Below are 15,621 nucleotides of genomic sequence, written 5' to 3'. Positions count from 1 at the left end.
ATTTGCCCGCTTCAAAGATAAGCCACTTCCTATTGGCTCGACAAAGGATCATAGGTTCCCTCAGGCCCCCTCAGATAGCTGACCAAACTTGCCTTATCTTAAATGAGCTTCAGACTCAGACTCTTCTTCATTGAACTCGCAAATACTGCACTGAAACTTTTGTTGGATTAAAAAATTAACGTATGTCTTACAATGACTGTTCCGTGAGGTTCTCCGGTGAGTTTTTCGACCGACGTCAAGCGTGCAGCATATAATGGAATCGCTTACGCATTTTTTCAATGACTGTTGAATCAAAATTAATTTCGATTAATTCAACCCCACGATATTTCGAGACAGACTGCAGGTTTTTCGACAAACTCCGCGGCTTTTGCTCTCAATATTTAATTTACTAGGCATGAGAAATCTGGTGCACTACAACGACGCTCTCAGGATAACGAAACTGCATTCCTTTTTGAATGCCCAGAAAACAATTATCATGGAACTTACATTTCTTCTTTCAAGGTAAACAGTATTATTCAAGTATCTAACAAAATTACTCATAGTTTCCCTGCAAATAAATGTAGATATATTTTTTTTCCGAAACCAGAGATAACACAGCCACATTAATTAGCAGCACATGTAAGTATAAACACAAGAAACTGGTATCACAGCTTCAACAGCTGCTGCAGCAGAAGCAATTTCAGCTACCTTTGCTGCTCAACTGCCATTGCTGCAACAGAAGCAATTTCAACTGCCATTGCTGCTACAGAAGCAATTTCAACTGCCATTGCTGCAGCAGAAGCAATTTCAGCTACCTTTGCTGCTATAGAAGCAATTTCAACTGCCATTGCTGCAACAGAAGCAATTTCAACTGCCATTGCTGCAACAGAAGCAATTTCAGCTGCCTTTGCTGCTACAGAAGCAATTTCAACTGCCATCGCTGCAACAGAAGCAATTTCAACTGCCTTTGCTGCTACAGAGGCAGTTTCAAATGCCATTGCTGCAACAAAAGCAATTTCAACTGCCATAGCTGCAACAGCAGCAATTTCAACTGTCATAGCTGCAACAGTAGCAATTTCAACCGCCATTGCTGCAGCGAAAGCAATTTCAACTGCCATTGCTGCACCAGAAACAATTTCAACTGCCATTGCTGCAACAGAAGCGATTTCAACTGCTATTACTGCAACAGAAGAACAGCATTGCTGCAACAGCAGCAGTTGAAATTGCTGCAACAGCAGCAATTTCAACTGCCATTGCTGCAACAACAGTTATTTCAACTGCCATTGCTGCAACAGTAGCAATTTCAACTGCCATTGCTGCAACAACAGTAATTTCAACTGCCATTGCTGCAACAGAAGTAATTTCAACTGTAATTGCTGCTACAGTAGCAATTTCAAGTGCCATTGCTGCAACAGTAGCAATTTCAACTGCCATTGCTGCAACAGTATGTGCCATTGCTGCAACAGTAGCAATTTCAACTGTCATTGCTGCAACAGTAGCAATTTCAAGTGCCATTGCTGCAACAGTAGCAATTTCAACTGCCGTCCATGCAACAGGATAAACAAGAGCAGCAACTCCAAACGCTCAGCTAGAGGCAGAGTATATCAATATCGCCCTCCAAAATGATCCGCGCTTCCTGCTCTTCGATTGGTCCACTGAGCCGAGGTTTCTGAGCTGCCATTGGCTAATGGCTTGTAACATCTTTAATCAGCACATTTGCCATTAATGGTTCTAAATGAGCACAGTGTTCCTAGAGGCCTCTCATAACACACCTGTAGGCTAACAAGATTATTTGCTTTAATGGATTTTAAAAATTTTGATAGAGAAATTTTCTTGTGTGGAGACAAACTTTTTAATTTTTCGCAACAGCGAATATTATTCAGGCCAATCTAGTCACCAATTTCTTTATTCATTGCTCTTTGTCTATGTAAATGAATATTAATGGCCTCTGTTACATCACTCGTTACTGAGATAAATTCTTCTTCAAAGATATTTTTATTATTTTGCTGATCACAGGCTACTTTGTATTTGCCTTTATATATTTTTAAACGTTTGTATTAAGCCACGTGGCACAAAGTTTTCCACGGGCGATCCTGATAACAACGATACATGTAGGGAATATTTTATATGTACAACATGTCTCTTTATCTTAATACGAAATCTTTCAAAATCAATTAGATAACAATGGAGACAATGCTTGGAGCACTGAACATATTTTTAATTTAATGATAACTGGAAACATATCGTATATCAAAAGCTAATGTTAATATTCGATCCTTTTCCCTGCCGCTCGCCTATCATAAGTTGGACAACTCGCTGCTCTCCACAACCCGAATTATTTGACCAACGTCGCGATTGTTTTGCCCGCCAAGGCTTAGTGTCCGAGTCAATGGACTTAGTGATCACTTTTGCCATTGGCCTGTCGAAGGGGACAAAATTCCTAAAATTGTAAAAAGAAGGACGTGCTATTGGTGGCAGTACTGAGCCACTTGGCCAATCCCAAGCAGCCCGTGAAAGAGGCAAGTCAGTCTCTCATTGGATCAATAGCCGAAGCTTCCTGCCCTCGCTTTCCCCTCTCTTTCCACTACTTCTTTTTCTTCTATTTACTGTATAAACTCATTTTTTGGCGCTTGAAAAATGTTACGGATTTAAGTTTCCTAATATTTTATACCTAAATTTGTTGAAGTTTATGATCTTTAAGTTTGTAATCCTTATCTCCCGAATCATGACCTCAATCTCCTGAAGATATTTGTATTCATCATTAACAAGGATCTCTATTTTATGAGGCTGATGCACACAACGGCCTGCAGCATCAAACCTGCTCTCGTTGCCGAGTAGGAGTAAGGGAAAGGATCAGACGTGAGCAAATGTCTGTACAATGTTTATAGTAAAGGCTAACGTCAACTCAACAATGACCTTACAATTAAGGTAAAGAAGAACAACTCGCAGGTATTGCGTTGGTGAGTATATGACCAAGTCAACGTCAAATAAAAGGACTAGTTAGACTATTTACTAGAAAATGATTGGAATGGATATATTGAAAATGTTCATGATGGAATGTTCGTGCTTGCGTGAGAAATTGAAGCAGTTTTAATTCTTATAATAAAAATAGGAAAGAAGTTGTCAGCAAAAGTTTTGAAAAAAGAAACGCGTTTCAAATTTAAATCGAGGAATGGGTCGTTCATTCCCAATGAAAAGAAGTTTGAATCTCTTAAAACCCTTAAATCAATATTGTCGCGAGTGAACGTCTAGTTAGTCATTCAATGGCCTTCTGACTTTGTCAATATTTTTTACGCATAATAAATATGGTTATTCGAAGTCGCCTTTCTGCTTATTTGTGTGTTGAAAAATTGCATCCTAAAACAGTCGTTTCTTCTTGTTCAGAAGGCTTCTAGAAATAACAATAGGGTCACATACAAATGTTGCTGCAATGATAACATTTTAAATTGAACTTAGAATATCGGTAATGCCCTTAATTCACATTTTTTATTTTCAAAAGATAGCATGAATACCAGTTGCAACTTGTGGCTTGTATATTTTACAAAATGCGAACATATTTGAATTGTAGAAAAAAATTAAAATTCAATCAAGAAGGTGCAGCCAACGAGAACCAAGGAAAGAGACCAGGGATGTAGATGCAGACACTCGCGAACTGAGTGAAGAGACCAAAGAGAAGGTGCAGACATTCAAGTGCTGAAGGAAGAGATCAAGGAGAAGCTGCATGCACTCCGGAACTGAGGGAAGAGACCAAGGATGAAGATGCAGACACTCGGGAACTGAAAAAAATAAAACAAGGAAGTAGGTGCAGACACTCGAGAACTGAGGGAAGAGATAAAGGAAGAAGGTGCAGACACTAGGGGACTGAGGGAAAAGACAAAGGAAGAAGGTGCAGACACTAGGGGACTGAGGGAAGAGACAAAGGAAGAAGGTGCAGACACTAGGGGACTGAGGGAAGAGACAAAGGAAGAAGCTGCAGACATTCCGGAACTGAGGGAGGAGATCTATGCAGATTGTTGACTGCGATTGACGGTGCTTTATGAATGGTATTTGAATGACTTTATGGTAATGATGAGATTCATGAAACTTATAAGCAACGAAATTCCTCACTTAACTTATCGAATGAATGAAAACATAAATAATATCACATCAAATTGCTATCACAAATAAATATTTGCAATGTCTTCTGCAATGAAATAAGATAATCAGCATTGTTATCTTGCTGGATATATACATTTATACAAATTGTATTATATTTCTCATACCTTGATATTAAATTAATTCTCGTATTTGTTCTGCCTAAACAAACGATGTGTTGTCTCCTTAATTTCAAATTTGGTCGGGATTCTCGCCTTTAAAATTTATGAAGTGTACAAATCAATGTGAATTTATATGATTTAATTTTCAATAATAAACATTCCCATTAGGCGTTCGAATATGATCATTTGAAGCTAAGTATGTTTATTATTATCATTGTGCTTTAAATGAGAATCAATCAAAAGAATTACTTTTTCTATTAATCACGACAGTACGTATCATATTAATCTTGTTAGCTTGTTACGTTTTGAGAAGAAACTGAAATTGAGAGATCATTGCGAGGAGAAATTGAATTTCAACATAAAATTCATGATCGTTTGTTAGATTATTTCATGTTCTCGAGCGTTATATTACAAAACTACAAGAATACCTCGTTTCATTGTACAGTGACTAGCTTTCATTTCTCGCCTTGTAACTGATACGAAAGGTTTATCCTTAGCTTTACATGTTGCAAAATATACGTCGCCATTAGTATCATATGTACAGCAGTTGAGAGTCATCACAGATTCCACAACCGTTAAAGGGTTGAGTTTTTTTTCAGCCATAAATTTATTACGTCACCTAACAATTGGCTACGGAACTGATTGCGCGAAATATTCACCACTGTTCCGTAGTCGGTTGTATCTTCACTTTACACGTGATTAGCAGAAAAAATTATAATAACATGTCAATAAAATCCAAAAATAAGATTCACATAGTCTCCGAATATTTAGCAACTGTTTCATTGGAAACCCAAGCAATGAAAATGTCTGCACATATACAAATTTTCCATCTGATTTGAATTATCCGTTTATTATCCGGAGTCGTCTGTAGGTACATTAAATTTTGATACATTAATAAAAGGAATAAAATAATTCGATCTAATCGGAATGAGAGACGTCCGAAAACCAAAGAGTCAAACTTACGGTACATATTGACTTAGTTGCTCGCTCGTCAAGACTAAAGCATGACACATTAGTTCATAATTGATTAGTTTTCCAATTAGAATGAGTGTGCGTGGGTGAGGCAACCCACCACTCATCCAGTCAGTGAGGCTCTTCAACCAGGTTAGACACCCCGACGGCGCCCCCATGCTGCTGGAACGTCGACGGCCAGTCCGGAAGACCCGATTGAAGACCTGAACTCAGCACCGGTACGCCTGGGGGCGGCGGCCCCGATAAAGAGACGCTGGAGGCGTTGGGTGCTCCCGTAGGAGGAGAAGAGTGGTGGTGGTCGCGGGAGGTGGCGTGGCTTGTAGGACTTGAGGAACACCAGTTTGAATTGATGCCCAGTAGGCTCTGTCATGCGTAGTGTGGGTACGCCGAAGAGATGTGCGAAGTCATGTGGCTTGGATGGTGAGCCATGGTGTGGCCGGAGGCAGCAGCAATGTTCGTGTAAATGTTTGCCCCCGGATTACTCCAGTACGAGGATGGTGACGGGAAAATCGTGGCTGCTGGACATAATATCGCAAACGAGCTTTATTTTTTTCTACGTAAAGATCTAGATAAATTTCATTACTTCAATGGTTCATGGGTTGTGTCAAGGAAAAATTGTTCGTATAATAAATAAGCTTAATATAATTTTACATGTTCACGACTTTCTCATTTCGTAACAGGTTGGAAAAATATTTAATCTTGATAATTGATGACACTTGATGATGATTAGAGACAACGAAGCTCGAGATTATGAGTTGCTGTACAAATAAAGGTCAATATACCAAATATCTTTGACAGCAAAGCAGTTTTATCGTTCCAGTGTTTGTCTAACCTGAAACCCAAAACTCGCCTCATAATTTTTCCGTATTTTGATTCACTGTGAGCAATGATGTTGAAGCAAGAACGATGTCTTGCTAGTTATTCCTGATCACCGTCAAGTATCATCACCTCATTCTTGAACTTATTGCCAGTTATCTCGTCTATGGCATACATAGATATCCAGTTGTTAAAAACATTTAAAAAACGAGTGTTTGTTAACTAAAAGGTGTTGTACTCACAATATCCAGCTGCTGAAGACGGTATGGACGCGTGAGAACTCATGAAGTTGAGTTTGGTCGTGGGATGGTAAGAGGTCATGAACAAGTCGCTCTGGTACTTGTATGCCGTGGGGTCGGTGCCCGCCGGCTGTGTGGCGGCCGCCAGGCCTTGGAAGTCGAACTTGTAAGCGTACCTCTTGCCGTGTACTTTGGTCATAATGTTCTTATCGTAGTAGTATCTAGGGAGGAAATATGGGGTAATTAATCAGTACTGGATAGACAATGATCAATTGGGGAAATATTGTATATAGGCAGATAGAAAAAGATTCCGAAATAAGGAAGTGGCTACTAAAGAAGAAATTTGAAATTATTAGAATTATCTGAAAAAATAAAGAATGTTAGGGGGTCACATTCTCTCCTAAGTTTTAAATTTATTATGTAGATGTAGGTGAATAGTTTACATTTTAGGTGCACCATTGCCTTGTAAATAGCTTGCTGTTCGCCCAAGAGCTCCAGCTAGAGCGACTGCTGGACCTTCATTCACCTTCATTCCGCAAACGCAGCAGATTGACTGCTGACCCGTTACTAATTAATACGTTAACCATTAAAAGTCATCATTATTATAATATAATAACAGGCCGTCATCACATTATAATCATTATTCACCTTAGAGCTCTAGAGAGTTTGTCGTAGTTCATGTTTGGCTTGGACTTGCGCTCGCCCCAGCGCCGCGCCACCTCGTCAGGGTCCGTGAGTTTGAACTCGCCGTTGGTGCCCTCCCATGTGATGCAGTTTGCGTTGGTCGAGTCGGAGAGCAGCTCGAGCAGGAACTGCCACAGCTGGATCTGTCCTGAGCCTGGGGGTGAGGTAGAACATGATCGCGAACATGAACACGCGTGTTTATGGCGACGAACTTAATCACGAACATGAATATGAATGAGCTTGATTATAAACAAGACTGTCTATGAGCTTGATTATGAACAAGACTGTGAACATGACAACGAGCTTGACTATGAACATGAATACAGACTTGACTCGGAACATGACTACGAGCTCGACAATAAACATAATTATGAACTTGACATCGAACATGAATACGAACTTGACTTTGAACATGATGACGAGCTCGACTATGAAAATGACTATGAACATGACAGCGAACATGAATACGAATTCGATTATGAACATGACTGAACACAAATATCTGAGTTTAAAGTAATTAATGAGTGTTGGAGTCATGATGATTTTGATTTTTTCAATTTGATAAAATTAGCTGTTTGAGAGTTAAAAAAGAACGGTTATTATGTACTGTTAGTATATTTCTATAATTATTGCTTGAAATAATGTGTTTACTATAGGTTTTGTATTTACATATTTTCACAAACATAAGGACTGACGCAATGAGTTCGAGAAACTCATTGCGGCGTGAGTTTGTCGTAGTATAGGACGCTGTAGTAACATTCCACGTATTTATACTAGTGTTAATACACGAACAATTTATTATAATATGTGAACACTTTATTATTAGTAGTGTATTTGTGTCAAACAATGTTCGACGACGAAAAAAAATTGAACGTACGACGTACCTGAGCTCGCTAGTCTGCTGCTGGTCGGACCGAACATCTGATAAGGGTCTGGAACAATTTAAAGATAACAGCAATCAGTTATGGAAGCGCGGCAAATATTGTTTGGAAGTCAAAGTCAAGCTCTAATTAAAAACAAACAGAGAACAGGCTTATAATTTCGTCCAATTGCTTCAGCGCATAATTTAATTTCTTGACTGCTTGACTTTAGTGGGAATTTTTTCATGATTGAAAAAATAAATGAGTTAAATTAAACTTCACGGCGATGGAGTTAGGTAAAAGTTGCCCAAACTATTAAAAATGTCTTTGAATGAGTGGACCATGATTATATTGTATACAAAATTGATAACTGTTCCTTCATCTAAAATATTTGATACACACTTGTCCTACAATATTTTTCTTACTTGCATTATACATCGTCTCATGTTACAATGCACAAAACATGAAGTGTCGCCATGGCTACATCGCACGCTGTGGAAACTACAATGTGGCGATCGCTTGCTATTCTTTTTGACGTCGCTGGATCCAAAAGTGACTATTTTTTCGGTTTTGTCTCGCTGCACAATAAAGGACAGGATTTTGGCGACACTTTCTGGATCAAATTCAGCGTAAAATGGGCTCTTGCATTCATAGCGATCGGGCAGGACGAGATATGCTGGAGAGAGGACGCGTCGCAGGCGAATATTGTGTCTTCAGAAGGAGAGATATTGTTCTTTCTTTGACATCAAATCATGTACTTTATATAAAATACGTGAAATCATACAGAGCATAACCTCACATCAGCAGCATAAAGTTCTTTTTATAGTTCGTCACATGTAAATAAAAACTAAAAATAATTCATCGCAGTGTTATATGCAATTTTATAAATTGTGTTTCCTTTTTTTTACACCGTGCCTAAATGCCCTTGACATGTACGCGATCTCGAGGAGCAGAGTGAGCATAGGTAAGTTTAACTTACATGTGAAATACAATCTGACTGAATTGATTAGCAAGCAACAGGAAGGTTATTTTTGATTGAAATTCATATTTGCAATTTCTACTAGTAGTTATAAGTCAAGTCACTCATGCTGTCATATTTACATGGAGTTCAAAGTTTTTGAATCTAAACGTCCCCACCATTCCTGAGCAGCGATTGAAATGCCAACAGTACATCCGTACAAATCCAATAAAAATGTTAAGCAGACCCGTGGTTGAATTTTTGTGGTTGTATTTGAAATTCGTCTTCCTCCGCAGACCAGTGCCACGGGCTTGGTCTTGCTCAAACAACCTGCTCAGCGAGCTTTGAAAATGGCTTTTGCCGCGACGCCACTTCTCTCGCATGGCTGGGCTCAAGGCGCTGCTCAAACTCAGTTGTTGCCTTAAAAAACTTCCAATGGCAGTTCACCTCAACGACCTCTTCGCCTCAGCCTACAAGGGAGCTGCACGGGCGTGGAAGACTAAACGCGGTACGAGTCTTAGAAACCCATGTTCTGCGAAGCCTCGACGGGCAATAGAACACTAGTCATGCGTAGCATTCACGGGCCTTAGGAACCCGTGTTGTACGAACTTTCACTGACCTAAAAAACCCGGGTTTTGCGAAGCAACACGTATAGTCATCGTACGAGAAGAGAAACTACGCGAGCCTTCTAATGCGTGACGGCAGTGCTGCGCGAAACCTTTATATGACTTGAAGGTCAGATTTTGCTCGGTTCTTCGAATCGGGCTGAATGACCGAACTGTCCGGTAACTCGAGGCCTCAATTGGGACTGGAAGTCTATACTTCTGGAAACTCGTGGCCTGATCACAGGCCTGCAAGAAACACGTAACTTCAAATGAGCCTCAAGACGGTACTTCTGGAAACACGTGGTATCAAATGGGTTTGGAATACCGCAATGCTGGAAACACATGGCCTCTTCGGCGCATTAATGACGACCGGATGTTCTAGTTGCAACAATTTTGTCTTCGCATGAGGTAAGCCGCTGAAATTCATGAGAAATCGCTTGCGAAAATTGCATGGTCAGTGTATTTCGGAGGTAAGTTACTTCAGCAGGATCTTGTGTATTAAAGGAATTCTTCAAAAAATGTATGTACAATGCGTCGTCATTTGAGTTCGCGAGAGCAAGATCTAATCAAAGTTATGAAGGAAGTTTGAAGTCCAATACCCTGCATGGAGTTTCGTTTTGAGGCGCTCGGAAGTTTTATTATCTCTGGCAACTGCGAAGTAAAATGGTAGAGTCGATAAGAGACCACTTCTGTTGCCTGGAGGGGCACCTCAAAACACCGAACTTCAAACTTGCCTGTTTGCTTTCGTGGAAATTTCAAACGAGTTCGTGAAAAAAAGTGCTAAAAGACAAGCTCTTTTTGTGGCGGCGACGCGAGGAAAGACTGATTTTGCTCGAGTGAGGGCGATGAAGACTTTGATGTCTACGAGCTTCCAAGGCATCAATTGCAAAAGCAAATTGTAAATATAGAAAATCTGAAACTGAAGTTTAGCTTTGACGAAAAAATTAAATGGCAAGTGCAAGTTTTTGATGATTATAACAGAAATTTTTTGCCGTGTGAGAATTTAAATTAAAATTGTACTCGGAATCGGAAATTAGTTTAGCAGAAAAATTGACTGATAAGCAAGGAATGAGAGAAAAAAATAATAAGCTAGTTGAAAAGTTGGATAAGAATATGAAGTATTACGACAATAATTCAAAAACATCCATTTATGAAACATATGACACCCCAAACCAGCCAAGATTTTAGGCATTGAAACAAGTTTCGTCATTACAGTTTTCTTGAAAATTTTCTGTTTTAAGTATAAAACGATAGTATTCTTCATGAAACATATAATATAAAAGAACGGAAATTGACCTTAAGATGAACCCCAAAACCAGATTGAATACAATATCAGACATTTTATCATTACATGCTTTCAAATGTCTTTTACATTTATTTTTGCGTGTTGACGCCATGAATATGCGGCTAAGCGGGCATATATCCATGATACCTACCGTGTCGGGAATCCACCTGGACCTGACATTTGATTTTAGTGGTGGAAATTTGAGTCATACAAAACACGTCCTGGATAAAAAAGAGTGGAGCATATTATAATTTGCACTAAACTGTAATAACATTCCTGTTAAAAGAATAAAACTTAGTTTAGGGAGCTTGAGCTGAATAGTGATAAAATTTTGGGGTGTCGCAGAGCAAGGCTGGATACCCAACTTTAAATTTCAACTCCTTATGATGTAAATGGTTAATGCTTTGTAGAAAAGAAATGCTCCACAGCGTAAATGCGGTAATAATGATGAAATGCTCTAGAGAGCGTAAATGCGTTAGCAGTGAAAAAATGCGCCTGAGGGTAAATGCTTTAGTAGAAGAGAAATTCTCTAGAGCGTAAATACGTTAGCAGTGAAGAAATGCTCTAGGGCGTAAATGCTTTAGTTGTGGAGAAATGCTCAAGGCCAGAATTGTGTTAATGTAAAGCTGCGGAAACATTCTCCTTTGAGTTTCGACGTCTCAAAGTGGCTTGGAACTGCAGCTTCGCTGGAGACCTGCTCAAAGACGGAGGGATTCCTTGCAGACTATAGCTCATGATTTGCATGGTTGCTTGCGCGACGTGTACACAGCCAAAGGGAGCAGGAAGACGTCTTTTTTACGGCTCCGGTAAGTTCTTTCTGGCTCCTTCACCCGTGAGCGCGAGATGCTCGCCGCGTCAGAACCCTTCAAGCGAGCACAGAACCCTGACTGCCGCTTTGATATTTCGAAATTGTTCGCTTCTACCAGCCAGGTTTTAGGCATTGAGACAAGTTGCATCATTTTAGTTTGCTGGAAAATTTGCTGTTGAAAGTAGAAAACAATCGCATTTTTGATAAATTGAAATGTTGTTGTTTTTTAAAGATATTCTTTTTTATTAGAATATTTAAATATCGAATTGAACTCCACTTAGGTATATGAAGTCCAGTCTAATAACAGGGACTAATAAGTATTTGCATTATGTAAAGAATTGTGGAGGAGAATATATCATCTAATCCATAATTCAACTTCATTGGAATGATGCATACAGAAATGACCTTCCAAGAGCGGTAGCGACAATTTTTTTTGTGATCGTATGACTAAAACTTAACGCATACATTCTTTCTACTTTTGAATCGTAATTAAAATGAATAAGTTGAATTTGACCCCATTCGGTCTACCAGCCTCTGTTCAGATTACCGAATAATTTCAACCCGCTGGTACACCACCCAGTCGCTTCACTGCTCGTAAGGATCATCGAAATTCTTACACGTACGGAAAAAAGTATTTGAAGCTCGCATGCCTGCCCTGAATGTACAGCCCCGCAATATGAATGCTGGAGTCCCCCCGAGGCGGGGAGGAAGGGGCGAGTCCGACACGCGCCTGTTAATGCAGTCCGCCATCCGCAAGGAAAAGCGAAAAATAAAGCAACGAAACAACGCATGTTTAATGGAAGCTCCGTCTTATAATGCGCTCGCTTGGAAACAAAAGTGCGGTCTCCAGACGCGTGGCAACAAAGCTCTAAGAGTCCCTGAATGTCACTTGATCACGTGTCGCTGTTACTCGATTTATTTTAAAGGATTATATGATAGCCATACTATTATACAGATATTTTAATCGGATTGATCCTGACAACACATAAAGTTGCTTTTAGGTAATGTCATTGAATACGCTCTAGAATATTAGACACACTCGGCTTGGTTGTGAGGATGTCAGGCCGCAAGCAAAATTAGTATTTTTTTTTGCTTGCACTTCACAGCATTGCAGTGTGTTCCGAACAACCGAGATTGAAATATTATCATCAGCGAAAATCTAATATCCAAGCTGGGATTATAAGGGTAATGAGAATGATGAATTAAATTCAGACAAGTACAACATATGATTTGTACGCACGGTGCACAAATTCGTATGCTCTTACAATTGAAGGGATTACAAGTGAATATTCCACACTAAAGATCTCATTCTTTTGAGAAAATCTATGTAAGCTTGGTCGACTTAAGTCCTTACTTGACGAGACTTGCAGAGGCAGAGGCAGGCTGGCTGGCAGACTGAGCATTATTTTATTAGGTCCATGCATAGTTCAAGTGACGACGAATTGAAGAAGTAGGGGTAGGCATTCATTTTATTAAGTCTACTATTTTATGAGAGCGTAAGTGATGACGACTTACAGAGGTAGAGGGAGGTATGCCGGCGGAGAGACTGTCATTTTATTAAGTCTATGAAGAGTGAGCGCGAGTGTTGACAGCGGCAAGGAGAGAATTGGAGGCGCCGTGACATGGATGCCGTCAATAGGAAGTCGTGCAGCCTTTAGGCAAACACGTCGGCGGGGCTGAGAGCTCTGCATTATATCGAGTGCTGATGCTGCACTGGGCAAATGCATGAGCACGACGCCACGGAGTTGGAATGATGCGTAGACTTGCGCAATGCGCTCGAATCTATTGCGCTTGCAGCCGTTTTGACCAAAGACACACTAACGTTTGTCTTCGCTCCTTGAAATAATCTATATAAATTCTTGTAAATTCTTGCTACAACCTGGCTGCATTGACAGATCACATCAAGCAGAAGGACAATTAAAAAAACTGGAGGAAAAAGACACAAATGCCATTTCAAATGAAACTTATGGTGAGGTTAGGATAAAACAATAATCCAGCATCTTGAGCGCTGACGCATCAAGCCTCAGCTGTGATCGCATCAGGTTTTAAGCGTGATCCATGCCATATCCACCTAACAAGAGTAAGTATAACACTCCAGTTCCTAACATACTCTGGCGTAACACAACTAAATCAGTGACGAAAGAGCCAAGTTTGAGGTCGGGGTGGAAGACAGGAGAAGTGAGGAAGCCTAACCCTCGCGTACCGCCCCAGTCTGAGCGGCGGCCTAATGCACGCGGAGGCGTCGCCGGAAACTGGCAAATTGCCGCCGTAGACTAGGGAGAGCCAAGCAAAATATGAAGGCTTCAATTACAGAGAAAGCAATGAAAGGGGAGAATGAGGTAGGGTGATGATAGCTCTGATAACGAGCCTGATCAATGGGGCCTCGTGATCAACGCATGGACGCGTTCAATTGTACAGCATGAGTAAGCATTATTGTTCAACATAAGGAGAGCAAAGTGAACCAATGAATGTAAGGTTCATGAGAGTAAGATTAGAGATGGTTACGTACAATATTCATTTCAGAGCAATTTTTTCAAAACTTATGGGACTGAAAATAATATAATTTCCAAGCAGCAATAAAGGCGGTTCTTCCTTTCATAAAAAAAATCTGCCGGAAAATAAAATAATTGCATTTTTTCTAAAACTAACAATGAAAGTGACGAAAGAATTATAGCAAAATTTACGTTTCATACTTTCGTTGAATTTAAAATAAACCACTAGAGGTTCAGAACCTAAAAAATAACCAGAAATTTATGTTGATGTTTGACTTAAGCAAAGACTTAAAGACTTGTATAACGTCGGACGCGTTATACAAGCAATAAATTCTCCTTACCATACACGGGGCTAAGATTGGCCCTTATTTAGCGATTTGTTACAGTTTCTGCAGTTCCAAATATCATGAGCTATCATTCTATCAATTTTCATTGTATCTTACTGAGTAATCAAACTTAATAAAAATAAATTACAATCATATGGAGAACTCTCAATCACTTTGTAATATTTTCATGATTTGCGAAATGATTGGTCCAAAGTTGCCTTTATTTAGGGAAACTTTGTCCCATACTTTAAACCGTTGTATGTGAAACCTTCGTTTAATATTGGTTGGGTAATAATTATATGCGATAGAATTACCACCAAATATTGAATTTGTTTGTTAATTTATTCTCTCTTTAAAAAAATGAAAGAAAAAGGTAAGGAATGTTAACGAATAGAACAAACTTTTTTAATTGAAAAACATTGCATTGTAATTCATAAAGTCATTTTACATCTCGCACATATGTACTATTCTTATACATGGAGCTAGTTATTCATGAAAATATTTTGTCTTCTGACAAACTGCGTCTGTTGTAGGTCGAGCAATCTTGTTGGTCTGGCCAGCACCAAAACTTAAGCCTTTTTCCATGCATTAAATTTAACCCTTTCACAACAGACGGACTTCTCTATGCCGAGCTACTATAGGTACGAATAGCATTGGCGACGGTTAATGTATACGAGGTTAAAGGGTTGAGGTCCTTCCTCAGGTAAGCTGATATTTTTTGTAGGGTATTTCTGACCATTGTATTTAACAATCACTACCTTATGACATCAAAGTCTTCCTGTTTCAAGTAGAGTTATATTTCTTCGTCGTTATCATAGAACTGTGAACAGGTATGACTGTTTCTACCTATAATATTTCTCGCAGATCAGAAAAAGTTTCGCTTTTTCCTTCAAACTCTAATATCATCTCAATATTATCTTCATCTTGAGAAGATTTGCGCCATTTTTGTTTTCTTCTTTTAAATTTTTAGGATATTCACATGCTTTCTTTATGTGCTTTTGCCAAAGTAACCCCGATTCTGGGCGAAAGTTGTCCTTAAATTGTAAAATAATATTCTTTGGTAAATAACAAAGGTAACAGCGTTAATGAACCAACAATGCTTGGAATAATAGGATGTATAATAATACTATTGTACAATGACCTATGAATAACTTTTCAATAATTTGTATTCAGAAATAAAACTTTGGAGTTAACAACCTTTATTAAGATGAAGCAGCCAGCGGAGCCGTCTATCCCGTGATGCATAACTATTATTCGATAGTTCGTCACATTATAGCCTAAACACTGCAGCCCTGCAAATCTCTGAATTCGGGTCAATGTTACACTTAAAGGACCAATCTT

The 15,621-nt window shown here is 39.3% G+C and overlaps 1 protein-coding gene across 3 annotated transcripts in view; it reads right to left on the bottom strand.

The window, feature by feature from the left end:
* Positions 1–4,343: 4,343 nt before the first annotated feature.
* Positions 4,344–15,621, bottom strand: part of LOC108664317 (transcriptional regulator ERG homolog) — a 31,657-nt gene continuing 20,379 nt past the window's right edge. For 2 of the 3 annotated variants that reach the window (XM_047883201.1, XM_018150884.2), the window contains exons 4-7: positions 7,831–7,878; positions 6,911–7,100; positions 6,266–6,483; positions 4,344–5,725 (exon numbers count right to left, since the gene is read on the bottom strand). In XM_047883201.1, coding sequence (XP_047739157.1) covers positions 5,574–5,725; positions 6,266–6,483; positions 6,911–7,100; positions 7,831–7,878 — 608 coding nt within the window. In that variant the 3' untranslated portion in view covers positions 4,344–5,573. The remainder of the gene's footprint in view (positions 5,726–6,265; positions 6,484–6,910; positions 7,101–7,830; positions 7,879–15,621) is intronic. The other variant, XM_047883202.1, reaches the window with a different exon arrangement.

This window comes from Hyalella azteca, unplaced genomic scaffold (assembly GCF_000764305.2).
Source record: "Hyalella azteca isolate HAZT.00-mixed unplaced genomic scaffold, Hazt_2.0.2 contig12232, whole genome shotgun sequence".
In the NCBI taxonomy this organism is placed as follows: Eukaryota; Metazoa; Arthropoda; class Malacostraca; order Amphipoda; family Hyalellidae; genus Hyalella; species Hyalella azteca.
Note: the sequence above shows the minus strand (reverse complement) of the source record. Positions and strands in the feature narration are given on the sequence as shown.